Source organism: Indicator indicator, chromosome 18 (assembly GCF_027791375.1).
Source record: "Indicator indicator isolate 239-I01 chromosome 18, UM_Iind_1.1, whole genome shotgun sequence".
Taxonomy (NCBI): Eukaryota; Metazoa; Chordata; class Aves; order Piciformes; family Indicatoridae; genus Indicator; species Indicator indicator.
Window position 1 is genome coordinate 18,515,588 of NC_072027.1, and position 20,527 is coordinate 18,536,114.

The window sequence follows — 20,527 nt, forward strand, 5'->3', positions numbered from 1 at the left end:
CAAGTAGACCATGGCACCAAGTGCCTCATTTAGTCTTTTCTTAAAAACCTCCAGGGACGTCAACCCCACCACCTCCCTGGACAGCCCATTCCAAAGGCCAATCTCTCTTTCTGGGAAGAACTTCTTTCTAAGACCAAGCCTAAACTTCCCCCTGTGCAGCTTGAGACTGTGTCCTCTTGTTCTGTTGCTGAGGCATCATCCCATCTCACAGTCCTCTGATGTCATCGTTCATACCAATCAGATGTGAGTTTCAAAACTGCTCAGTGCATGAAACCCACTTTTCAGCTGAGTTCATCCAGCTTGGAGTTCTACTTGGCACTGGTTCCTGAGTTCAGCTTGAGGAAATGGTTGTGCCTGTGCACTGGTGCTCAGTGCTTTTGGCACAGCAGGGTGAATTTAATCTCCTTCAGCTAACCATGGGCAGCTGCTTGGGGTCCATCCTGCCTTTTGGGCTACTCAAAGCCACCTCTGGGACCTGGTTGTGTACTCTGTGACCGGAGAGAGCCTGGATGCTGCAGCAGGAGACGCTTTAAATGGCTGTGCAGTGCTGAAGAGGGATCTGAACGGCGTCAGTCTGGTTTCTCCAGCCTGTCTTCCTTCCCAGGGTATTTTTAACTTTGTTCAAGAGATTGCTCGTTATGGCTGATTGCATTATTGGTGATTTTTTGGGGTTTTTTTTTTGGTCTCCTTTGATGCCTGTGCCAGTGGTGCTTATGTAAAGGGGCTTGATGATGTTGAATGGTAAGAATGAACAAATGCAGCGGGGATTCAATTGCTGTTTTGCTCTCGAGCACAAGTGTTCTTTCTAAATCAAGGCTGACCACTTACTGTGTCAGTCAGCTATGTTTGTTGGAGACATGGAGAAACTGTTCCATTTGCATTCGATTTAAGGAGAAATTTTGTTTGCCTGAGGTGCTCTGTTCTATTTGGAAGTTTTAGAAATGTCTGATTTGTGAGTGCTCTGCATGCATTAAAACAAATTTGGTTGTGCCTGAGCTTGCTCTCAGCTGCAGAAATCTCTGTGTTGGGTGTACCTGTCAAGTAACTGGCCAGCAGTACCCTGTCCTCTCTCCAGACAGAGAATTGGAAGTTATCAGTGGGCTGTTGATGAAGGGTTTATTCAGGTAGTTTGAAGATGAAATGTCTTACACAACCATCCATCTCAGGTGGTCCATGCAATTCTAGAATTCATAGATTCAAAGAATGTTTTGTGTTGGAAGGGACCTTAAAGGTCATCCAGTCCTACCCCCTGCCATGGGCAGGGACACCTTCCACTAGACCAGGTTGTTCAAGGCCTCACCCAACCTGGCCTTGGACACCTCCAGGGAGGAGGTATCCACAACCTCCCTGGGCAACCTGTTCCAGCATTTCACCACCCTCACTGTCAAGAACTTCTCCCTAATCTCAAGTCTCAATCTCTCCTCTTCCAGCTGAAAGTCATTGTCTCTCGTCCTGTCACTCCAAGCCCTCATCAAAAGTCCCTCCCCAGCTTTCTTGTAGGCCCTCTCCAGGAACAGCTATGGAGCACCAGATAATGATGCTTGAGAACATCTCCCTGCAATGTCATTTACTACTTGATTAATTAGTTGACACAGCTCTTACATTTCAAGCTTTCAGAGCTTTGTGAGTGTTTTTCAGTAGTTTGTCAGAGTCTTCCCAGGGGTGCAGTAAGTGCTGGGTTGCTGTGAATTGGAGGGACATGTCATGTTCCAAAGTCATCTCTGCTGCTGCCACATCCCTGCTTTGCTCTGATGTTTAGCAAATAGCTGGCTGGGAAGTTAGGCTGCTACTCTGGCAGGGAAAGTCACCCTCCAGAGTGAGTTAGCTTTCTTTTGGCCCAGCAGGCTGAAATGAAGTGTGGAGATTAGGAGACGCAGCAGTAGGATGGGATGTGGCAGCCAACAGTTGGATTGTCTTGAACTGCCAAAGCCCCTCAGTCAGGGAAGCACACACACTTCTTTCATTGAGCTTGGCAGGCCCAGCCAGGCCCTTTCTGAGGAAGAATTGCCATCAGTGAGGTATTCAGGAGGAAAAATGACTGTTCAAAAATGACTGTGCAAAAAAAAAAAAAAAGGCAAAAATTTCATCATACCATGGCGGGGACACTCGATTATCAACTTCTTTGCCTCTCTGTATTCAGACAGAGCAGGGTTTCTGTGTGCTTGATTCATCACACTTGGCTTGAGAGAGAGCACAACATCTCCAGATAGCGGCGAGGCTGATTTTGTAGTGCTTCAATGTCCCTTTTATTCGGCCCCTGCTCAATAGAGCTTTGTGGACTTCTCTCTCCTAGAGACTGTAACTGCTGCTGCAGAGGCAGGAGCGGCGTGGAAATATGGACCATAAAAAATATTGGCAAACGGGTGGTTCTCAAAAATATGACCTGTGCTTAAAGCAACAGCAAACTCTTTATTTGACTTTTAAATCATGGCATCTCGGTGGCTTTTGATTCTTTGGAGCCTCTAAACAAAAGCATGATATACTGCAGCCTGCTGTGAGCTAGGGCTTTAAGCCATGGCAGATCTTCAGGGGAAAAAATACCACTACCTTCAAACTGAAATCCCTTCCTGATAGGGCATTACAGCTGTTGGTGGCAGGGCCATGCAGAGAGGTGCTGAGCTGGATCCTGCAGCAAATGTGGCACTAGAAAGGAGGGAGAAAAGAGCCTCGGGTAAGCTGGGTGCAAACTGCACAACCTTGCAAGGAACTGAAGACTTGCTCCTGTTCCCCCTCCTGTTATGTAGGTCTTGTCTGCAAAGATTGGTGGAAAAGAAGGTTGAGGAGTAGAGCACTAATATTCCTGACAGCTGGCAGAGTATTTTGTCATGGTGATGCTGTGTGGTCTTTCAACTTCAGTTTGTTTCCACAGAATCATTGAAGAGTTTAAATTGGAAAGGACTTTAAAGATCATCTAGTTCCAACCTCCTGCCATGTGCACGGACATCTCCTACTAGACCAGGTTGCTCAAGGCCCCATCCAACCTGCCTTTGAAAACTTCCAGGCTTGGAGCCCCAGAAACTTCTCTGGGCAACCTGTTCCAGTGCCTCACCACCCTCACTGGAAAGAATTTCTTCCTAATAAAGCTTCTTCCATTTGAAGCCATCACCTCTTGTCCTCTCACTCAATGCCTTTGGGGAAAGTCTCTTCCCAGCTCTCTGTAGCATCCTTCAGGTCTTGGAAGGCTGCTGTAAGGTCTACCGAGAGCCTTCTCTTCTCCATTTTTTTCAGCCTGTGTTCATAGGAGAGGTGCTCCAGTCCTGTGATCATCTTCATGGCCTCCTCAGGACCTGCTCTAATAGTTCAATGTCATTCTTGTGTTGGGTGCTTCAGAGCTGGACCCAGCACTGAAGATAAGGTCTCATGAGAGACCCTCTTTCTCCTCATCCAAAGAAATGCTGTTGCATCTGTTTACTTGGTTGGTCAGTGGTGGAAACCTCTCTCTCTTCCTGACAGCAGACTGTGTTCTGTCCTTTGGAACTTCATTTGGAACTGGAGCGAGGAAGTGACTCTGCACTTTGGCTTTTTGGTCCCAAAATTAATGATGGGATTGATGGAAAAACACTGCTCAAGTCTATTGGCAATGTGGCTGATGGTTTTTCGGACAGTGCTGTGTGCTAAGTGGGAACATCTGCCATAAGGGAATGGTTTGTGGGGGGCTGGCAAAGCATGAGACAGAGCTGCAGATATGACTTGTGTATGAATGTACAGGGCAGCTTAATGAAAGGGAGAATGGAATTTCCCCCACCTCCAGAGAAAAGTGTGTGGAGAAGTTTGGTTCACTGGTGTTGCTGGGCTTGTGATGATGCTTTTACAGCACATTGCTGAGGGGTTTTGCAGGTTGCTGTGTCTTTGAAAGGACAGCACTCGGTGTTCATCTCCCTTCACTTGGTGCTATTTTTACAGCTCTCTGTGTTCAGCTGGCTCAGAATAACGTGCTTGTCATTTACCTGTCAGCCAAGAAATGTAACTTACTTCAGACTTCCTTCCCCTGAGAGTAGCTCCAATATGAGGAATATCTTCATTTACCAAAAAATTCTGTGCTGTCCCCTTCCTGTGTGCTCGTAAAAGGCAGGCATTTACAAAAAGTCCTCGGTTGCAGGATGACCTAGTTCAGGATGCTGCTGTGCAGCAGGTCAAAGTCTTGGAGTAAAGTTTTTAGCATCATAGGATGCTATTGGAATTGTGGATGGGATCTTCCAGATCACCTGTACCAGCAAATGGTTTTATTTGATGAATTGAAACATAACTGGAGGAGCACCTGCCTGATTCTGCAGTCTCTGAGTAGATTAGAAGTACACCAAGTATCACAGAATCACAGATTGGCTTAGGTTGGAAAGGACCTTGGAGATCATCTACTCCAACCTCCCCACCATGGGCAGGGACACTTCTCGACTAGACTCAGCTGCTCAATGCCTCATCCAACCTGGCTTCAACCAAGCTCAAGGAGGAGGCATCCACAACCTCCCTGGGCAACCTATTTGAGTCTCACCACCCTCATACTGAAAAACTTCCTAAGATCCAGTCTAACCCTGCTCTCCCTCAACTTAAAGCCATTCTCCCTTGTCCTGTTGCTAGACACCCTTGTGAAAAGTCCCCCTCCAGCCTTCCTGTAGGCTCCCTTCAGGTATTGGAAAGCAGCTCTAAGAGCTCTGGAGCCTTCTGTTCTCCAGGCTGAACAACCCCAGCTCCCTCAGCCTGTCCTCATAGCAGAGTTGAAGTCAACTCCTTCACAAACCTGTGTCCTGTCGCAGAGCTGTGCTCTGTGCAGCATCAGCAGAACAGCTTGAGCTTTGCAACCCCACTGCACCACTTGCATGGCTGAATTGTTTGATGAGCCTCTGAGTCCTTCTGGGCTGACGCACAGGAGGGTATAGAAACGCTGCAAGAAAAAGGGATGCAAGGGAGCATCCCTATGGACACCAGAATCCTTAATCCTCAGATGCATGGGAGCTGGACTGGGATTTTGAGCTGTGTGGTTGGTGGTGTCTCACTCAAGTGGGAACAGACTTTGGAGCTGGGACTGCAAGGGCTGCCAGTGATGCTCCTGTTGCTTTGACTGGAGAGAGCTTAACCCAGTCAGTGGTAGCAGCAATCTGTCTGCCCTCTTTGCTTGACTCTGGGTTTATGGCCTGTGTTATGATGTTATGGCCAGAGAAGGAACATGTCTCAGTAGTGGTCCACAACTGATTGGATGTGAGCAAACCTGGATGCTCTGTAGCTCACAGAATCACAGAATGGTTTAGGTTGAAAAGGACCTCAAAGATTATCACAGGTTCACAGGATGTTAGGGTTGGAAGGGACCTCTGGAGATCTTTGAGTCCACCCCCCTGCCAGAGAATCTATCACAGGTCGTGCAGGAATGCATCCAGACAGGGCTTGAATGTCTCCAGAGAAGGAGACTCCACAGCCTCTCTGGGCAGCCTGTTCCAGTGCTCTGTGACCCTTACAGTAAAGAAGCTCTTCCTCCTGTTGAGGTGGAAATTCCTGTGCTGTAGTTTACCTCCATTGCCCCTTGCCCTATCCCAGGGCACAAGTGAGCAGAGCCTGTCCCTTTCTTCCTGACACTCAGCCCTCAGATATTGATACACGTTGATTAGATCCCCTCTCAGTCTTCTCCTCCAGACCAAAAAGCTCCAGGTCTCTCAGCCTTTCCTCATAGGGCAGTGCTCCAGTCCCTTCATCATCCTTGTAGCCCTCTGTTAGACTCTCTCTAGCAGATCCCTGTCCCTCTTGAAATGGGGAGTCCAGAACTGGATGCAGTATTCCAGATGGGGCCTCACCAAGGCAGAGTAGAGGGGGAGGAGAACCTCCCTCTATCTGCTGGACACACTCTTCCTAAATGCACCCCGAGATCCCACTGGCTGTGGGCAGGGACACCTCCTACTACACCAAGTTGCTCAAGACCCCACGATGGGTTACTGGTGATTGCTGGGGGCAGATGAAAAGTTTCCTACAAAGTAAACCCGGGTTCTAACAGCTGTGTTTTGTTTTCTCCCACACAGGTGGCCAACTTGGCCTGTTCCATCTCGAACAACGAGGAGGGTGTGAAATTGGTTCGCATGTCAGCCAGCCAGCTTGAAGCCCTGTGTCCACAGGTGAGGAAGAGAATAAGAACATAAGACATACCCTAACAAACTGGGCAGCTGCTCCTCTTAAGGCATGGTTTGGCCTCTTAGTGCTGCCTGTGGACTCGCTGCTGAGCTTCACTTTTTCCTTAGTCCATGTAGAGAATGCTGGAAGGTGTCCAGAGAAGGGCCATGAGGATGAGCAGAGGGCTGCAGCACCTCTCCTCAGGAGACAGACTGAGAGAGTTGGGGCTGTTCAGTCTGGAGAAGAGAAGACTCCCAGGAGACCTTATTGTGGCCTTCCAGCATCTGAAGAGGGCTACAAGAAAGCTGGGGAGGGACTTTTTAGGGTGTCAGGAAGTGATAGGACTGGGAGGAATGGAGCAAAACTAGAAGTGGGGAGATTCAGATTGGATGTTGGGAAGAAGCTGTTCAGCATGAGGGTAGTGAGACACTGGAACAGGTTGCTCAGGGAGGTGATGGATGCCTTATCCCTAGAAGTCTTTAAGGCCAGGCTGGATGTGGCTGTGAGCAACCTGCTGTGGTGTGAGGTGTCCCTGCCCATGGCAGGGGGCTTGGAACTGGCTGAGCCTTGAGGTCCCTTCCAACCCTGACAATTCTATGACTCTAAATGCAGTTCGAGCATCAAGACTTAGCCACTTTAAAGTACATGACAAAGGAATTAGTGATGGGAAAAAGTCCTTTTTCACATAACAGCTCTAATTTCATGTGGCCAGAGTATTCAAATAACCAGCAAGACAGTAAACTGTGGAGGCTTTGCTGGTTTACTGTGCACAGTTGTGCTGCAGGGAGATGTCTTCTGAAGATGTTATCACTTCTCCTGTGCATGCTCTAAGATGAATTATAGATAAGTTATGTTTTGCCTGAGTAGAATATAAATACACCCCAAATAAAATCTTCTTCAGAGTGCAAAACCAAGGGAAGCTGGCAGCACGTGAAGAGTTTGAACCTGGCTGAAACCACCTTTTAATTACTAACCTTTTCAGGGAAACAAGCAAATGAAGTTTCTCTAAGCATAAGACAATCCTCTTCCATTTTGACAGCCCTAATGTTTCAAATGTCAACAACCAGACACTTGGATGAACCCCTGAAGACTACAGTGCACTGTCAGCTCTTGTAATTTGCATCTTTGAATGCAGCAGGAAATTGAGATCTAAACCAGACAAACAAGCTGCTGTTGTTAACAAGGAGCTAGTGGAAAATGCATGCTGCAAAAATCAGTCTAGTGACATTTTATTAAAGTGAGGTTTATTATCTCAGGATTATTTGGAATGTGTTCAGGGTTCCCCATATTTATTTCTCTTTTTAAAACCAGTTGAAAGGAAGAGAAATAAGTTCATCTGTACCTGCCTCAGCAGGAGGGGAATCTGGAGGCAATAGGTGCAGGAAGTGTGAAGAGCAGGGCTGGTTTAGCTTTTTATTACTCTTAAGTAACAGGGCTATAAAATAGGTGAAGATTCCAACCTTAATGATTCTAAGATAGGACTCTGAATATAAAACATTAAGTACTATCTAGGAGGTCTTCTGTCCTGCTGGGGTGGACTTTTGTGCTTCATAGATTCATAGGATTCATAGAATTCATAGAATGGTTTAGGTTGGAAGGGACCTTAAAGATCATCCAGTTCCAACCCCCCTGCCATGGACAGGGACACCTCCCACTAGCCCAGGTTGCTCAAAGCCTCATCCAGCCTGGCCTTAAACACCTCCAATGAGAGGACATCCACAACCTCCCTGGGCAACCTGTTCCAGTGTCTCCCCACCCTCACTGCAAAGAATTTCTTCCTCATCTCCAGTCTCAATCTCCCTTCTTCTGGCTCAAAGCTATTGCCTCTCATCCTGTCACTTCAAGCCCTTGTCAAAAGTCCCTCCCCAGCTCTCCTGTAGCCCTCTTCAGGTACTGGAAGACTGCTCTAAGGTCTCCCTGCAGCCTTCTCTTCTCCAGGCTGAACAACCCAAACTGTCTCAGCTTGTCCCCATAGCAGAGGTTCTCCAGCCCTCTGATCATCCTCATGGCCTCCTCCAGACCTGCTCCAGCAGCTCCGTGTCCCTCTTATGCTGGAGACAGCAGAAGTGGAGGCAGTGCTGCAGGTTAGGTCTCAGAGAGCAAAGCAGAGAAGCAGAGACCTCTCTCTGTCTTGCTGCTCTCACTGCTTTTGATGCTGCCCAGCACATGGCTGCCTCCCAGGCTGCCTGCACACATGGTTCACACTCCTTGTGTCAGGCCCTGGGGCTGGTGCCTCAGCTGTGCAGTTCTGTGCCTCCTGCATCTGGGGCAAGTGGTGTCTGTGGCTCATGAATACCAAAGGTCAGTTCTTAGAGTGGGAGCAAAGCAAGTGGAAGAAAAAGCTTTTAAAAATACATCTTACCTGGTATGAGGTCTTGCTGCTTCCTCCAGGAACCAACTAGGCTGGGTGGAATACTTTGAGTTCTCACCAAAATACGGGTGTCTAATGTGTGTTGTTCCAAACAAACACTGCTGCTTTGGAAAATCATCTTAAAGAGAGCTTTTCTTTGAATCTAAATGTTTCTGGTAGTTGTCCAAGTCTGTGGGGGTGTTTTCCCCTCCTCAAATGCTGAAATTGTGTGTATTTCAAACTCTTCTATCTTTGCTTTTCCAACAACTACCTATTTAAATAAATCTCCTCTATATAATAAACACTGTGCCAGTCAACATGAAATAATGAGCAGACTCCAGTCCCCCACGTGCTGCTGAAGTGCAGTTGTTAACCTTTGGCTTCAGGGGTTATGGATAATATATTTAACAGACATTGGAAGCTTTGATTATCTAGAAATGGGCCAGGGCTATAACTACAAGATTTGGGCTGTCCAAAGGTCACATCTGAACCTCCAAGCCTGCAGTGTAGATGCTCCACTCCACAGTCTTGCCTTAATTTCAGGGTTGTCACCATGAGATTAGTAAATGACACTAGAGATGTTTGTAGCACTTGAAAGAGTGCTTTTAAGTTCCATTACATGTTCTCTGGCTGATTCCTTAATGCTCTGAGAGTATTTAAACATGTTGCAGATCCTGAGAGATAATGAGGGGCACTTGTCTAAACTGTTTTACAAATGGCATCTGTGTTTTCTCCTAACAATACAGAAGGCTGGCTTGTGCCAGTCTAAGTGACACAGCACACTTCCATCCTCCTCAACAGCCTCACTGCACCCTCCCCAAACTTGGATTGTTCTGTAGAACCTCTAGGTATAAAGAACAGCCAGAAATGTTTCATTCTTTTTAGGCAATTGTCTGTTTATTTTGCTGTTTGTTCCTGATGAGATTCCCAGCTGCTCCCCAAGTCTTTTTAGGGTGGCTGTGCTGAAGAAAGCAGGAAGTACAGATTTAATCCAACATTATCTGCTACTTTTTTTTGTTTTGTTTTGCTTAGAGGGGGTTTCTCCAGGAAAATGCTGAACTCAAGTCAATCAGTAATTAAAATAGTCTCTGAAACTCCAGTAACTCTGTCGATACCACCCAGAAATGTGATGCATGAAACTTAATTCAAGATATTGCTGTGGCTGCAAAGATGAAACTGAGATTTAATGCACTTGAGTCCCAGGTAACCTCTTAAGCAGCGTGGCTGAGTAGAGGCCAGTCTGGGAGCAGGGAATTCCAGGGCTAAAGAATGATTTCAGCAGAAATCAATCCTTAGAGTTAATTATAAAAGCTGATTCTCCAATAGAGCCCTTATGCAGTCCTGTGCCAGAACAAGACTCTCTGAGCCTGCAGCAGGAATAAGGAACATGCCACACTTCAAACTGGTTAGGGAAAGCTGGGGAGTTCTGTTGCATAGACAAAACAGGCACTGCCATTGTCACCTACATCTTCAGGCATCCTCAGGCTTGAAATTTAATTCTTTGAGGAAGAAGGTGCAGCAGATTTTTCACCTGAAAAGTCTCTCCAGTACCATAGAATGGCTTAGGGTGGAAGGGACCTCAGAGCTCACCTATTCCAACCTCCCTGCCATGGACAGGGACAGCTCTCAGCTAAACTTGGCTGCCCCAGGCCTCATCCAGCCTGGCCTTGAACACCTCCAGGGAGGGGGCATTCACAACCTCCCTGGGCAACCTGTTCCAGGGTCTCACCACCTTCATACTGAAGAACTTCTTCCTAAGCTCCAGTCTAACCCTGCTCTCCCTCAGCTTCAAACCATTCCCCCTTGTCCTGTCTCTAGATATCCTTGTGAAAAGTCCCTCTCCAGCTTTCCTGTAGGATCCCTTCAGGTACTGGAAGGCAGCTCTAAGGACCCCCTAGAGTTTTCTCTTCTCCAGGCTGAACAACCCCAGCTCCCTCAGCCTGTCCTCATAGCAGAGGTGCTTTAGCCCTTGGATCCTCTTTGTGGCTTTCCTCTGGACCCTCTCCAACAGTTCCATGTCCTTATGATGGGCAAGCAAGCAGTTAAATTTCTTTAGTGTTCCTGGAAATCCTAAGAGTAAGATCATCCTTCCTGTTTGTGAGTCCACAGCCAGTGAACACAGAAATTAATGTCAGGTTGAAGACTCAGTGTGGTATTTAGAGCTCCCTTTTGATGCTGCAGGAGCTGTGCATGCTCCACAGTAGCCAGCTGGGAAACCTGTGTTAGTCTGAGGTTACAGGGGGTGGAATAAGGCAGCATTAGGGAGGTCACTGGTGGTTTTCATGATGAAGCCATGACTGACAATCATGCCTGGATTCTCTTTGGGTTTTGAGGACATGCATTGCTGGAACTGTGCATATCAAAGTGAAACAACTTTATCTAGCAGGAGTCACCTGCAACTCATGCCTTGCCTGGGTGGTGAGGGAAACAGGCCAGCCTGTGGTGGGTTGAGATGAAGGAACAGAAGTCCTCCAGTTAAATGTTTATAAAGGAAAAAAAATGCTTAAGATGTCTTTCATAATGGAAATGGAAAAAGCATTGCTGTGAATTGCTTGAAAATGTTGTCTGTGCTTCCATTTGCCTAGCAGAGCACTGGGGGAAGTTTCCTTTGCCTCCTTGCTAAACACAGAGCTTGCCAATGGTAAATTAGCGCAAAGATTTTGTTTATCTCAACTCAAAAACCTGGATCCTCACTCATAACTCTGGCTTCTGAGTGCTGTTTCCAAGAAGCACTTGCTTTGGGAGCCTGCAAAAGCTGTTTGGTAACAGCGTTTTGCATTAAAGATGTCTGAGAAGAGAGCTGAAGCATCGGAGTGTTTCTGATCATACAAGCTGTAGGTGTTTAGAAAACAAGAGTGAAAATGCCCCAGTGCAGCTCTTGAAAGGGAAGAGTGTTGCTCCAGCCTTTTGATGTGACAGTCTGCTGTCACTTGGAGCTGCTCTTACCAGCTAGATGTCGACTTGCTGGTGCTTTAAAGCCTCCGTGAGGTTCACCTCTCAACTTCTAACCCAAGCTGAGAGTTTAAGAAGCTAATTGTGGATTAGAATTTCTATCAGGTTGGGTGTTTGCTTCTGCCAGCAAGAGCTGGAGGATGTTGCTCTTGAAACTCATCATCTTCTGGGAGGTGGGTTGCAGGAACAGGGTAGTTCCTGCATTGCCCTGGTGTGGACATGCAAGACTTTTTCTTCCATCTGGAAGGCTCTGAGCCAGTGCTGGGCTTTTCCCATCTGCTGGCCAAACAGCCCATCCTCCTGGGAAGCTCTCCCTCTTGTGAGACCCCCACCTGGAGCACTGCATCCAGTTCTGGAGCCCCTATTATAGGAAAGATCTGGATATGCTGGAATGTGTTCAGGGAAGGGCCTGAGGATGATCAAAGGGCTGGAGCGGGACAGACTGAGAGAGCTGGGGCTGTTCAGTCTGGAGAAGGCTCCAAGGAAACCTTTTTGTGGCCTTCCAGTATCTGAAGGGGGCTACAAGAAAGCTGGGGAGGGACTTTTTAGGGTGTCAGGGAGTGATAGGACTGGGGGGGATGGAGCAAAATGAGAAATGGGGAGATTCAGATTGGATGTTAGGAAGAAGTTTTTCATCATGAGGGTGGTGAGAGACTGGCAGAGGTTGCCCAGGGAGGTGGTGGAAGCCTCATCCCTGGAGGTTTTTTCGGCCAGGCTGGATGTGGCTGTGAGCAACCTACTGTAGTGTGAGGTGTCCCTGCCCATGGCAGGGGGGTTGGAACTGGCTGAGCCTTGAGGTCCCTTCCAACCCTGACAATTCTGTGACTGGGAGGGCACCAGGCAGCATTCCCTGCACAGAGAGCAGGCTCAGCCTGGCTCCCCGGCCCCTGCACGCTCGGCTGAGCGCTGCCCATTTAACAGACTCCAGACAATTCTTGGATTAAATTACATTTTATATATATTCCTCTTTTTTTTTTTTTAATAGAAATAAATTGGCCTTTCTCTTATTAACATCTTGTTTTAATAATTGCTGTTCCACATCCTTACATTCCAATTTTGAAACGCCTGCAAAGCAATTTGCTGCTTATAGATTTCTGATGAGGCAGATGGTTACATATGCTGAGCACACCTACTGTCACAGATAGACCAAACACCACCAGAGCAGAAGGGATTCCATGCACAGCTTCCAAAGAGCATGGGGGGAAAAAAGTTTTGTTCCAAACTTGCAGCACCTTAGAGAAACAGCAGCCCTCCCCTCCAGTCCACCCCCTCAGATCAACCAGCCCCAAGTGTGACTGGCAGACTTTCTCTCCTCCCTGAGTCCCCAGTCACTGCCAGTTCCCTGGGGGCTGTTGGAGAAGGAGATAACTTCATTTTCCTTGCAGTTAAAGACTTAACAACACTGAACAATTGTCCCCTTTTTTCTTTTTTTTTTCCTTCTCTTGGAAAGACTTGTCAGAGATTTTGAATGTACTAATGAGCAGATCTGTCTCCAGACTGTTTAATTACAGGTGCTTGAAGCATTTTATTGGCATGGAGTAGGAATATTTCTATCAAAAACTTAACACTTGGGTTGCAGTTTTGTGTCGTGCAGGCTTGCTGTGAAGAAGAGTCAGCACAGGACAGGAGTGGCCATCAAAGAAACAATAGCAGGAGCTTGAGCAGTTACTGATGCATAAAAAGAAGCAGAGACAGGAGGAAGGGATGAATTTCTGTAGAAGGAGATAGTGTGTAAGGACCTTGTGTTCTTGTTGCAGGCACAGTATGATCTGTGCAGTGCAGTAAGAAGAACAGCTTCCAGAAAACGCACAGAGTCCCTCAAAACCCCAAAGCCTCCAGCACCTGAAGTCAGTGAAATACAAAAATGAACATAGATGGACACCAAAAGGAATGGTGCTGAAACTCTTGCTCTCATGAGACCCCCCACCTGGAGCACTGCATCCAGTTTTGGTGCCCCCAACATAAGAGGGAGATGGAACCATTGGAGAGGGTCCAGAGGAGGCCACCAAGGTGATCAGAGTGCTGGAGAACCTCCCCTGTGGGGACAGGCTGGGAGAATTGGGGCTGTTCAGCCTGGAGAACAGAAGGCTCCAGGGAGACCTTAGAGCTGCCTTCCAGCCTGAAGGGGCTCCAGGAAAGCTGGGGAGGCACTTTGGACAAGGGCTGGGAGTGACAGGACGAGGGACAATGGCTTTGAGCTGGGAGAGGGGAGATGGAGACTGGAGATGAGGAAGAAATTCTTTGCAGTGAGGGTGGGGAGACACTGGAACAGGTTGCCATGGAGGTTGTGGCTGCCTCCTCCCTGGAGGTGCTTAAGGCCAGGTTGGATGAAGCCTTGAGCAAGTTAGGCTGGTGGGAGGTGTCCCTGCCCATGGCAGGGGGGTTGGAACTGGGTGACCTTCAAAGTCCCTCCCAACCCAAACCACTGTAGGATTCTTTTAGCTTCTGCATTGCCTGGCATTACAATACCAGTGCTCAGCTACACCTGGAAATGCCTTTTCTGTCTCTGGGGAACTTGACAGGATAATTATCTGTTCATGATATGCAAAGAGTAAATAATTTGACAGTAGTATGTGCTAACCTGGGGAAGGTCATGTTGTTCCAGTAACAGTATCTGTGGGTCATTGTGGCACTGTAACAACAAGAGTAAATCATAGAAAAGCTCTGCAGAGGTGCCTCCTCCTCAGACACTCTGTGCCTATCTGGCAGGAAGGGGAAATGCTCAAAGTCCCTTTTGTATGCTGGAACAAAGTATTAGTTATCAAAGCCAACTTCTCCTTCTTCTTGTGGTGCCTCTGTACACTTGCTGGTCACTGCCATTATAGCTGATGACAGTGCCAAACAATCCCTGGGCTGTTTTGCTTGCAGGCATTTCAGCTCAGCAGAGCCTGCAGAGTGCTTTTTGCTGTACTGAAGTACACAGAGGCTTAGCACACACAGCCATGTGGGTGCAGACCCAGGCTTGGATGTAACTGGAAGCGACTGAAACGTCCTGCTTGGGAACCTTTTTTCCCCACTCAGAGCAAAATGCAATTAGGAGCATGGAAGGAGACATGAGCAGGATGAATGCTGGAGGTAACTGGCATCTGGCATATGAGCAGCTCCCTACAAAGTGCTGGTAAGCAGGCTGGGCTTGCTCTAGTGCACAAAACCAGGGGCTCTGAAAGCCACCTGGGCAAGGGCTGAGTCCTGGCTGGGCTCAGCTGCTGTGGCAGCTGTGGTGGCATAGTCATGACTTCATTTGTTGAGCATTTGGAAAGCTGTGATGTGGGAGTTGTGGGTTTGCTTCTTGCTACCTTACAACCAAGCCTCCATGTCACACAAGTGGCTGTGAGGCAGGAAATCAGAGTCACTGAGGGGCACTGCCTGGTGCAGTCACTGCTTTGGGCAGGTGGAATAAGAGACTTCTTCCACCCAGCCTCGTGCTGAGGTCACTCCAAAAGGCCAGGCTGAGATCACTGCTTCTGCTCTTCTTGCACATGCTTAGATTCACAGGTTCATAGAATGGGTTGGGTTGGAAGGGACCTTGAAGGTCATCAAGTTCCAACCCCTTGCCATGGGCAGGGCAACTTCCCACTAGATCAGACTGCTCAAGGCCTTATCCAACCTGACCTTGAACACCTCCAGGGAGGGGGCAGCCATGACCTCCCTGGGCAACCTGTTCCAGTGTCACACTCTAAAGAATTTCTTCCTAATATCTAAGATCTTCTTCCCAAAGCAGATCCTGTGGTGTGCTTGATGAGCTCCCTTTGAAATCCTCCAGAATAAAATTGATTTTCATGTCTTAGCTGGGGCTTGGTTTGTTCATGCCCATTTTTCCTCTACCCCTGAGCTGCTAGCTGCTGGCTGGGTGTTTGGTTCAGCTCTCATTTTCCAGATTCAAAGGATCCTGGAATTTAAGGCCATGGTGCTGCTTTCCAACTCATTACCCAAATGCCACCAGCAAGCTGGTAAATCAGGATGTCTATTTAAAAACAAACAAGTGAGTTATTTAGGAAGAGCAGATATTTTGGTTGTAAAGAAATTGTGTAGTGAGGAGAGGGGAGAGGGCTGGGTGTTTGTTTTAGAGCTTTTGAAACAGAAAAACTCCTTTCTTGTGGCACAGTAGCATCCTAAAACCAATCCTGCAGGAAACATGGCAGAGTTCAGGCACCTGCAGGAAGAACATTCTCCTGTAAAGAGCTAAAAGCCTCTGTCAAAAAGAGTGAGGCAAGAATTAAGAAGTCTTCATAGCCATTGAAATGGGGAGTTGTGTGGCTTGCAGCTGTGGTCTGCACTGAATTAAGATCCAGCACCTAGGAATTGCTATGCAAAATAAATAGGTGATAGATCTCTTCTCCCAAGTGATGATTTTACCTATGGCCATGCCAGCCAAGTGTTCCAAACTTCATTGTGGGAAACACCATGACATATAAAAGGTTTCCTCTAGCCTCTGTCAGTCTTTCAGCTGGTTGCTATAAAGGTGAGGCTGGAAACCATCCTAAATTAAGCCTACATTTGAAGAAACATCTTCACTGGAAGGGTTCTCAAAGACTGGCACAGGCTCCCAGGAAGGTGGCTGAAGCCCCATCCCTGAAGCTGTTTCAAAGAGGCAGAGATGTGGTGCTGAGGGACATGGTTTAGCCCCAGCCTTGGTATAGTTAAGGAATGGTTGGGCTGGATGATTAAATGATTAAAGGTCTTTTCCAACAAAAATAATTCTATGATTCTAAAAAACAAATGTTTTCTGGGTGTCTCAGTGGTTTTAATTTACCCACAAGAAGTATATCTAAGGTTAAGGTGGTTTCTGTCCTGGAATACCTCTGCTTTGTAGGAGAGCTTGAGGGCAAAGCAGCCACAGTCTTGTACTCAGACAGGAGAACCTTAGAGAGTCCTGCCCTGCAAAGGTGGAGCTGTAAAAATAGAATGGAGGGAAGAAAACAAGAAACATTCTTCATGAAAGACACAAGAAGAGGATTTATCCTGGGCTGCATCCAAAGCAATGTGACCAGCAGGATGAGGGAGGTGATTCTGCCCCTCTGCTCTGCTCTGCTGAGACCCAACCTGGAGCACTGCATCCAGTTTTGTTGTCCCCTGCATAATAGGGACATGGAGATGCAGAAGCAGGTCCAGAGGAGGCCACCAAGATGATCACAGGGCTGGAGAACATTCCCTGTAGGGACAGGCTGGGAGAGTTGGGGCTGTTCAGCCTGGAGAAGAGAAGGATCTTGGGGAGACCTTAGAGCAGCCTTCCAGTCCCGAAGGGGGCTGCAGGAGAGCAGAGGAGAGGCTTTTGACAAGGGCTGGGAATGAAAGGATGAGAGGAAATGGATTGAAGCTTGAGGGCAGATTTAGACTGGAGAGGAGGAAGAAATTCTTTGCAGTGAGGGTGGGGAGACACTGGAACAGGTTGCCATGGAGGTTGTGGCTGCCCCCTCCTGGAGGTGTTCAAGGCCAGGCTGGATGAAGCTTTGAGCAACCTGGGCTGGTGGGAGGTGTCCCTGTCCATGGCAGGGGGTTGGAACTGGATGATCCTGAAGGTCCCTTCCGACTCAACCCATTCTGTAAATCTGTGAATCTCTGATTTGGGGTACAACTTGAGACATCAGTTTGCAAGCATGTTGAACGTGAAGCCTCCCTGCTTGCAGGAAGCTGGGAGGTGGAGGAGGGCAGCTCCAAGTAACCTGCTGGCAGCAGGTTGGGGAACGTTGGGCTCCGAGTCGAGCGCCGCAACTGCTGCGCGAAACAAAGCGCCGATAAAAATAGTGTGTGTGCTTGCCAGGCTTCATTTCCTCCTGCATGGGCTCAGAATGTCCCTGCTTCCTTCTCTCCTTTGTACCACTTCAGTGAGTCACTGTGATCACACTGCTCCAGCAGCAGTTGGAAAAGCTCTGGAATGCAGAACGTTGCCCTGAACTTGCCAAATGTTTTTACGTTTCAGGTAGGCTGGAGAGCTTCTTCCTCTATTCTGAGCTATAGATACATAGAGATCTCCTTCCTGTAGGGGTTACTCATGTTTGAAATGAATTACCCACTGCTTTGTGTCTTTGGGGAAGAATTAGTGTGCTTTAATCAATCCTCCCCCCTCCCCAGTCATTTGGAGATAATAAAGGAATCAGAGTCCTGCTCCAGAATCACAGAAATAACCAGGTTGGAGGAGACCTTTGAGATCATCGAGTTCAACCTATCACCCAGCACCATCCAGTCAGCTAAACCATGGCACTGAGTGCCTCATGCAGGCTGTTTTTAAACACTTCCAGGGATGGTGACTCTACCATGGGCAGCCCATTCCAATGGCCAATCACTCTTTATGTGAAGAATTTCTTCCTAACACCAGCCCAAACCTCCCCTGGTGCAGCTTGAGACTGTGTCCTCTTATTCTGCTGCTGGTTGCCTGGGAGAAGAGACCAACCCCCACCTGGCTACTGCCTCCCTTCAAGTAGCTGAGAAGAGCAATGACGTCTCCCCTGAGCCTCCTCTTCTCCAGGCTAAACACCCCCAGCTCCCTCAGCCTCTCCTCACAGGGACTGTTCTCCAGACCCCTTCCCAGCCTTGTTGCCCTTCTCTGGACACCTTCCGGCATCTCAACATCTCTCTTGAATTGAGGAGCCCAGAACTGGACACAGCACTCAAGGTGTGGTCTAACCAGTGCTGAGCACAGGGCAGGATGACTTCCCTGCTCCTGCTGGCCACACTATTCCTGATCCAGGCCAGGATGCCATTGGCCTTCTTGGCCACCTGGGCACACTGCTGGCTCATGTTCAGCTGCTGTCAACCAGCACCCCCAGGTCCCTCTCTGCTTGGCTGCTCTCCAGCCATTCCAACCCCAGCCTGTAGGGCTGCATGAGGTTGTTGTGGCCAATGTGTAGAACCCAGCACTTAGCCTTGTTAAATCTCATGCCCTTGGGCTCTTCCCATCTGTCCAGCCTGGCAAGGTCCCTCTGCAGAGCCCTCCTACTCTCTAACAGATCAACATCTGACCCCAGCTTGGTGTCATCTGCAAACTTACTGATGATGGACTCAATCCCCTGTCCAGATCATCAATAAAGATATTGAACAGGATGGGGCCCAGCACTGATCCCTGGGGGACACCACTAGTGACTGGCTGCCAGCTGGATGTGGCACCATTCACCACCACTCTCTGGGCCTGGCCATCCAGCCAGTTCCTAACCCAGCGCAGAGTGCTGCTGTCCAAGCCAGGGGCTGCCAGCTTGGCCAGGAGTTTGCTGTGAGAGATGGTGTCAAAGGTGTTGCTGAAGTCCAGGTAGACTACATCCACAGCCTGCCCCACATCCACACACAGACAATTTAACTTCCCTTTTGCAATGTCTGTCTCAGCCTCTGCTGGAAAACAAGTCAATCACTCCGTGCTGGATAGCAGGCATCATGTAAGAGCACATTTACTCAGTGGATAATTAGCAGGGGGTTCTCAGCAGAGCCCTGGGACATTCCCTCGTGCCACATAAATGCTAGGCTGGGCAGGGTGAAGAGTTTTGTCACCCCTGCTAAAGTGGAGAGTGGTGACCACATTGCACATGCACTACTGAAAACAGGGCTGGTGAGCTGTGCCTGCTGCCTGGAGCTCCTCCTGGGCACACACCTGCCTGGATGGGTTTCCTCAGCTGGAGTCTTTATCTCCATAGTGACACTCGATAGCCTTCGATTTCCTCACTGGGTTGTCCACATCTCCAGCACCACTGGCTGCTTTCCAGGTGCAGGACACAGCTGTCTGCAAGGCAGATCTTACAGACTGGCCTTGCTTGGCCTTTCTGTTCAGATACCTTTGCCTTAGCCATGCATTTCTGCTGTTGTAATGTATAAAGAACTGCTTTTTTTTCAGCTGGAAAGCTGCCTGTTGGGAGGATGGTGGTGCAGCTTGGGCCTCCTGCATTTAGATCTGGTGCTGATGCCCTGTGTGAGTTTCTTGAGCACTTGCAGAGCCCTCTATCTATGACAGCTCTTCCATTACATGTGAAGAGTTGCTTAATGCAGGCATCTGGGGCTGAACATGTACTGTTGACAAGGATTAATTGTCCAGACAGATGCTGCTGTCCAGACATACAGCAGGCAGGTACATGAGCCATATGTTCTTTCAGCATTAATGCTGACCTGTCTCAGTGCTTAAAGGATGCTCTCATATCTGATATTAGCCAAGGCAGCTAGAAGAGAGCAGGAGAAAATGTCCTGACCCCTGGTATCACCATCCTCTCTGTCTCAGTGCTTGTAGTTGCTAGCAGGATGAAAGGTGAAGCAGATTTCTGGGGCATTCTCTGGTTTACCCTTTTGTTTCCAAGGCACTTGTTAGAATCATCAAATGCTTTGGGTTGGAAGGGACCTTTAAAGGTCATCTGGTCCAACCCCCCTGTGGTCAGCAAAGATATCCTCAACCAGAGCAGGTTGCTCAGAGCCCCAGACAACCTGACCTGGAATAGTTCCAGGGATGGGGCATCTCCCACCTCTCTGGGAACCTGGGACAGGGTCTCACCACCTTCAGGGTCAAACATTTCTTCTCTCCACTCTGAATCTCCAATCTCCCTCTTTCAGTTCAAACCATCACCTCTTGTCCTGTCACAACAGTCTCTGCTTAAAAGTCTGCCCCAAATTTCTGATCAGCCCTTGAAGCACTGAAAGGCCACCAGAAGGTCTCCCCAGGGTCTTTTCTTCTCCAGGCTGAACAGCCCCAACTCTCTCAGCCTGGCCTCAGAGCAGAGGGCTTCCAGCCCTCGGATCATCTTTGTGGCCTCCTCTGAACCCTCTCTAACAGGTCTGTGTCCTTCTTGTCCTGAGGACTCCAGAGCTGGCCCTAGCACTGCAGGTGGGGTCTCAGCAGAGTGCAGCAGAAGGGCAGAATCCCCTCCCTCCACCTGCTGATTGCTGGTTCTGTTGATGGAGCTCAGGATATGGCTGTTAGGGTTCATCTTCATAGAACTTTGGATACTTGGATTTCAGTGGGTAGGAAAATTGATCATGTTGGTCAGAGCAGGGCAAGAAATGGCAGTAGCAGATTTAAGAGGCAGGGCTCTTAGGCAGAGGACAGATTTCCCTTTCTAAAACCTCTCCTTCTGGTTTTAAACAGCACTTTGGTGGGTGTTGCATGCTTTTGGGGGGGACTTGCAGGCCTTGAGAACCATCTTAGTAGGCAGTGTGAGTGAGGGT

General features: G+C 48.4%; 1 protein-coding gene across 6 annotated transcripts in view; it reads left to right on the forward strand.

Moving 5' to 3' along the window:
- The window catches only part of CTNNA1 (catenin alpha 1), a 142,526-nt gene that overhangs the window by 88,139 nt on the left and 33,860 nt on the right, over positions 1–20,527 (forward strand). For 5 of the 6 annotated variants that reach the window (XM_054389181.1, XM_054389183.1, XM_054389180.1 and 2 more), the window contains one exon: positions 6,003–6,095. The exons of the other annotated variant lie outside the window; for it this stretch is intronic. In XM_054389181.1, the coding sequence (XP_054245156.1) occupies positions 6,003–6,095 (93 nt within the window). The remainder of the gene's footprint in view (positions 1–6,002; positions 6,096–20,527) is intronic. 6 annotated transcript variants of the gene reach the window in all.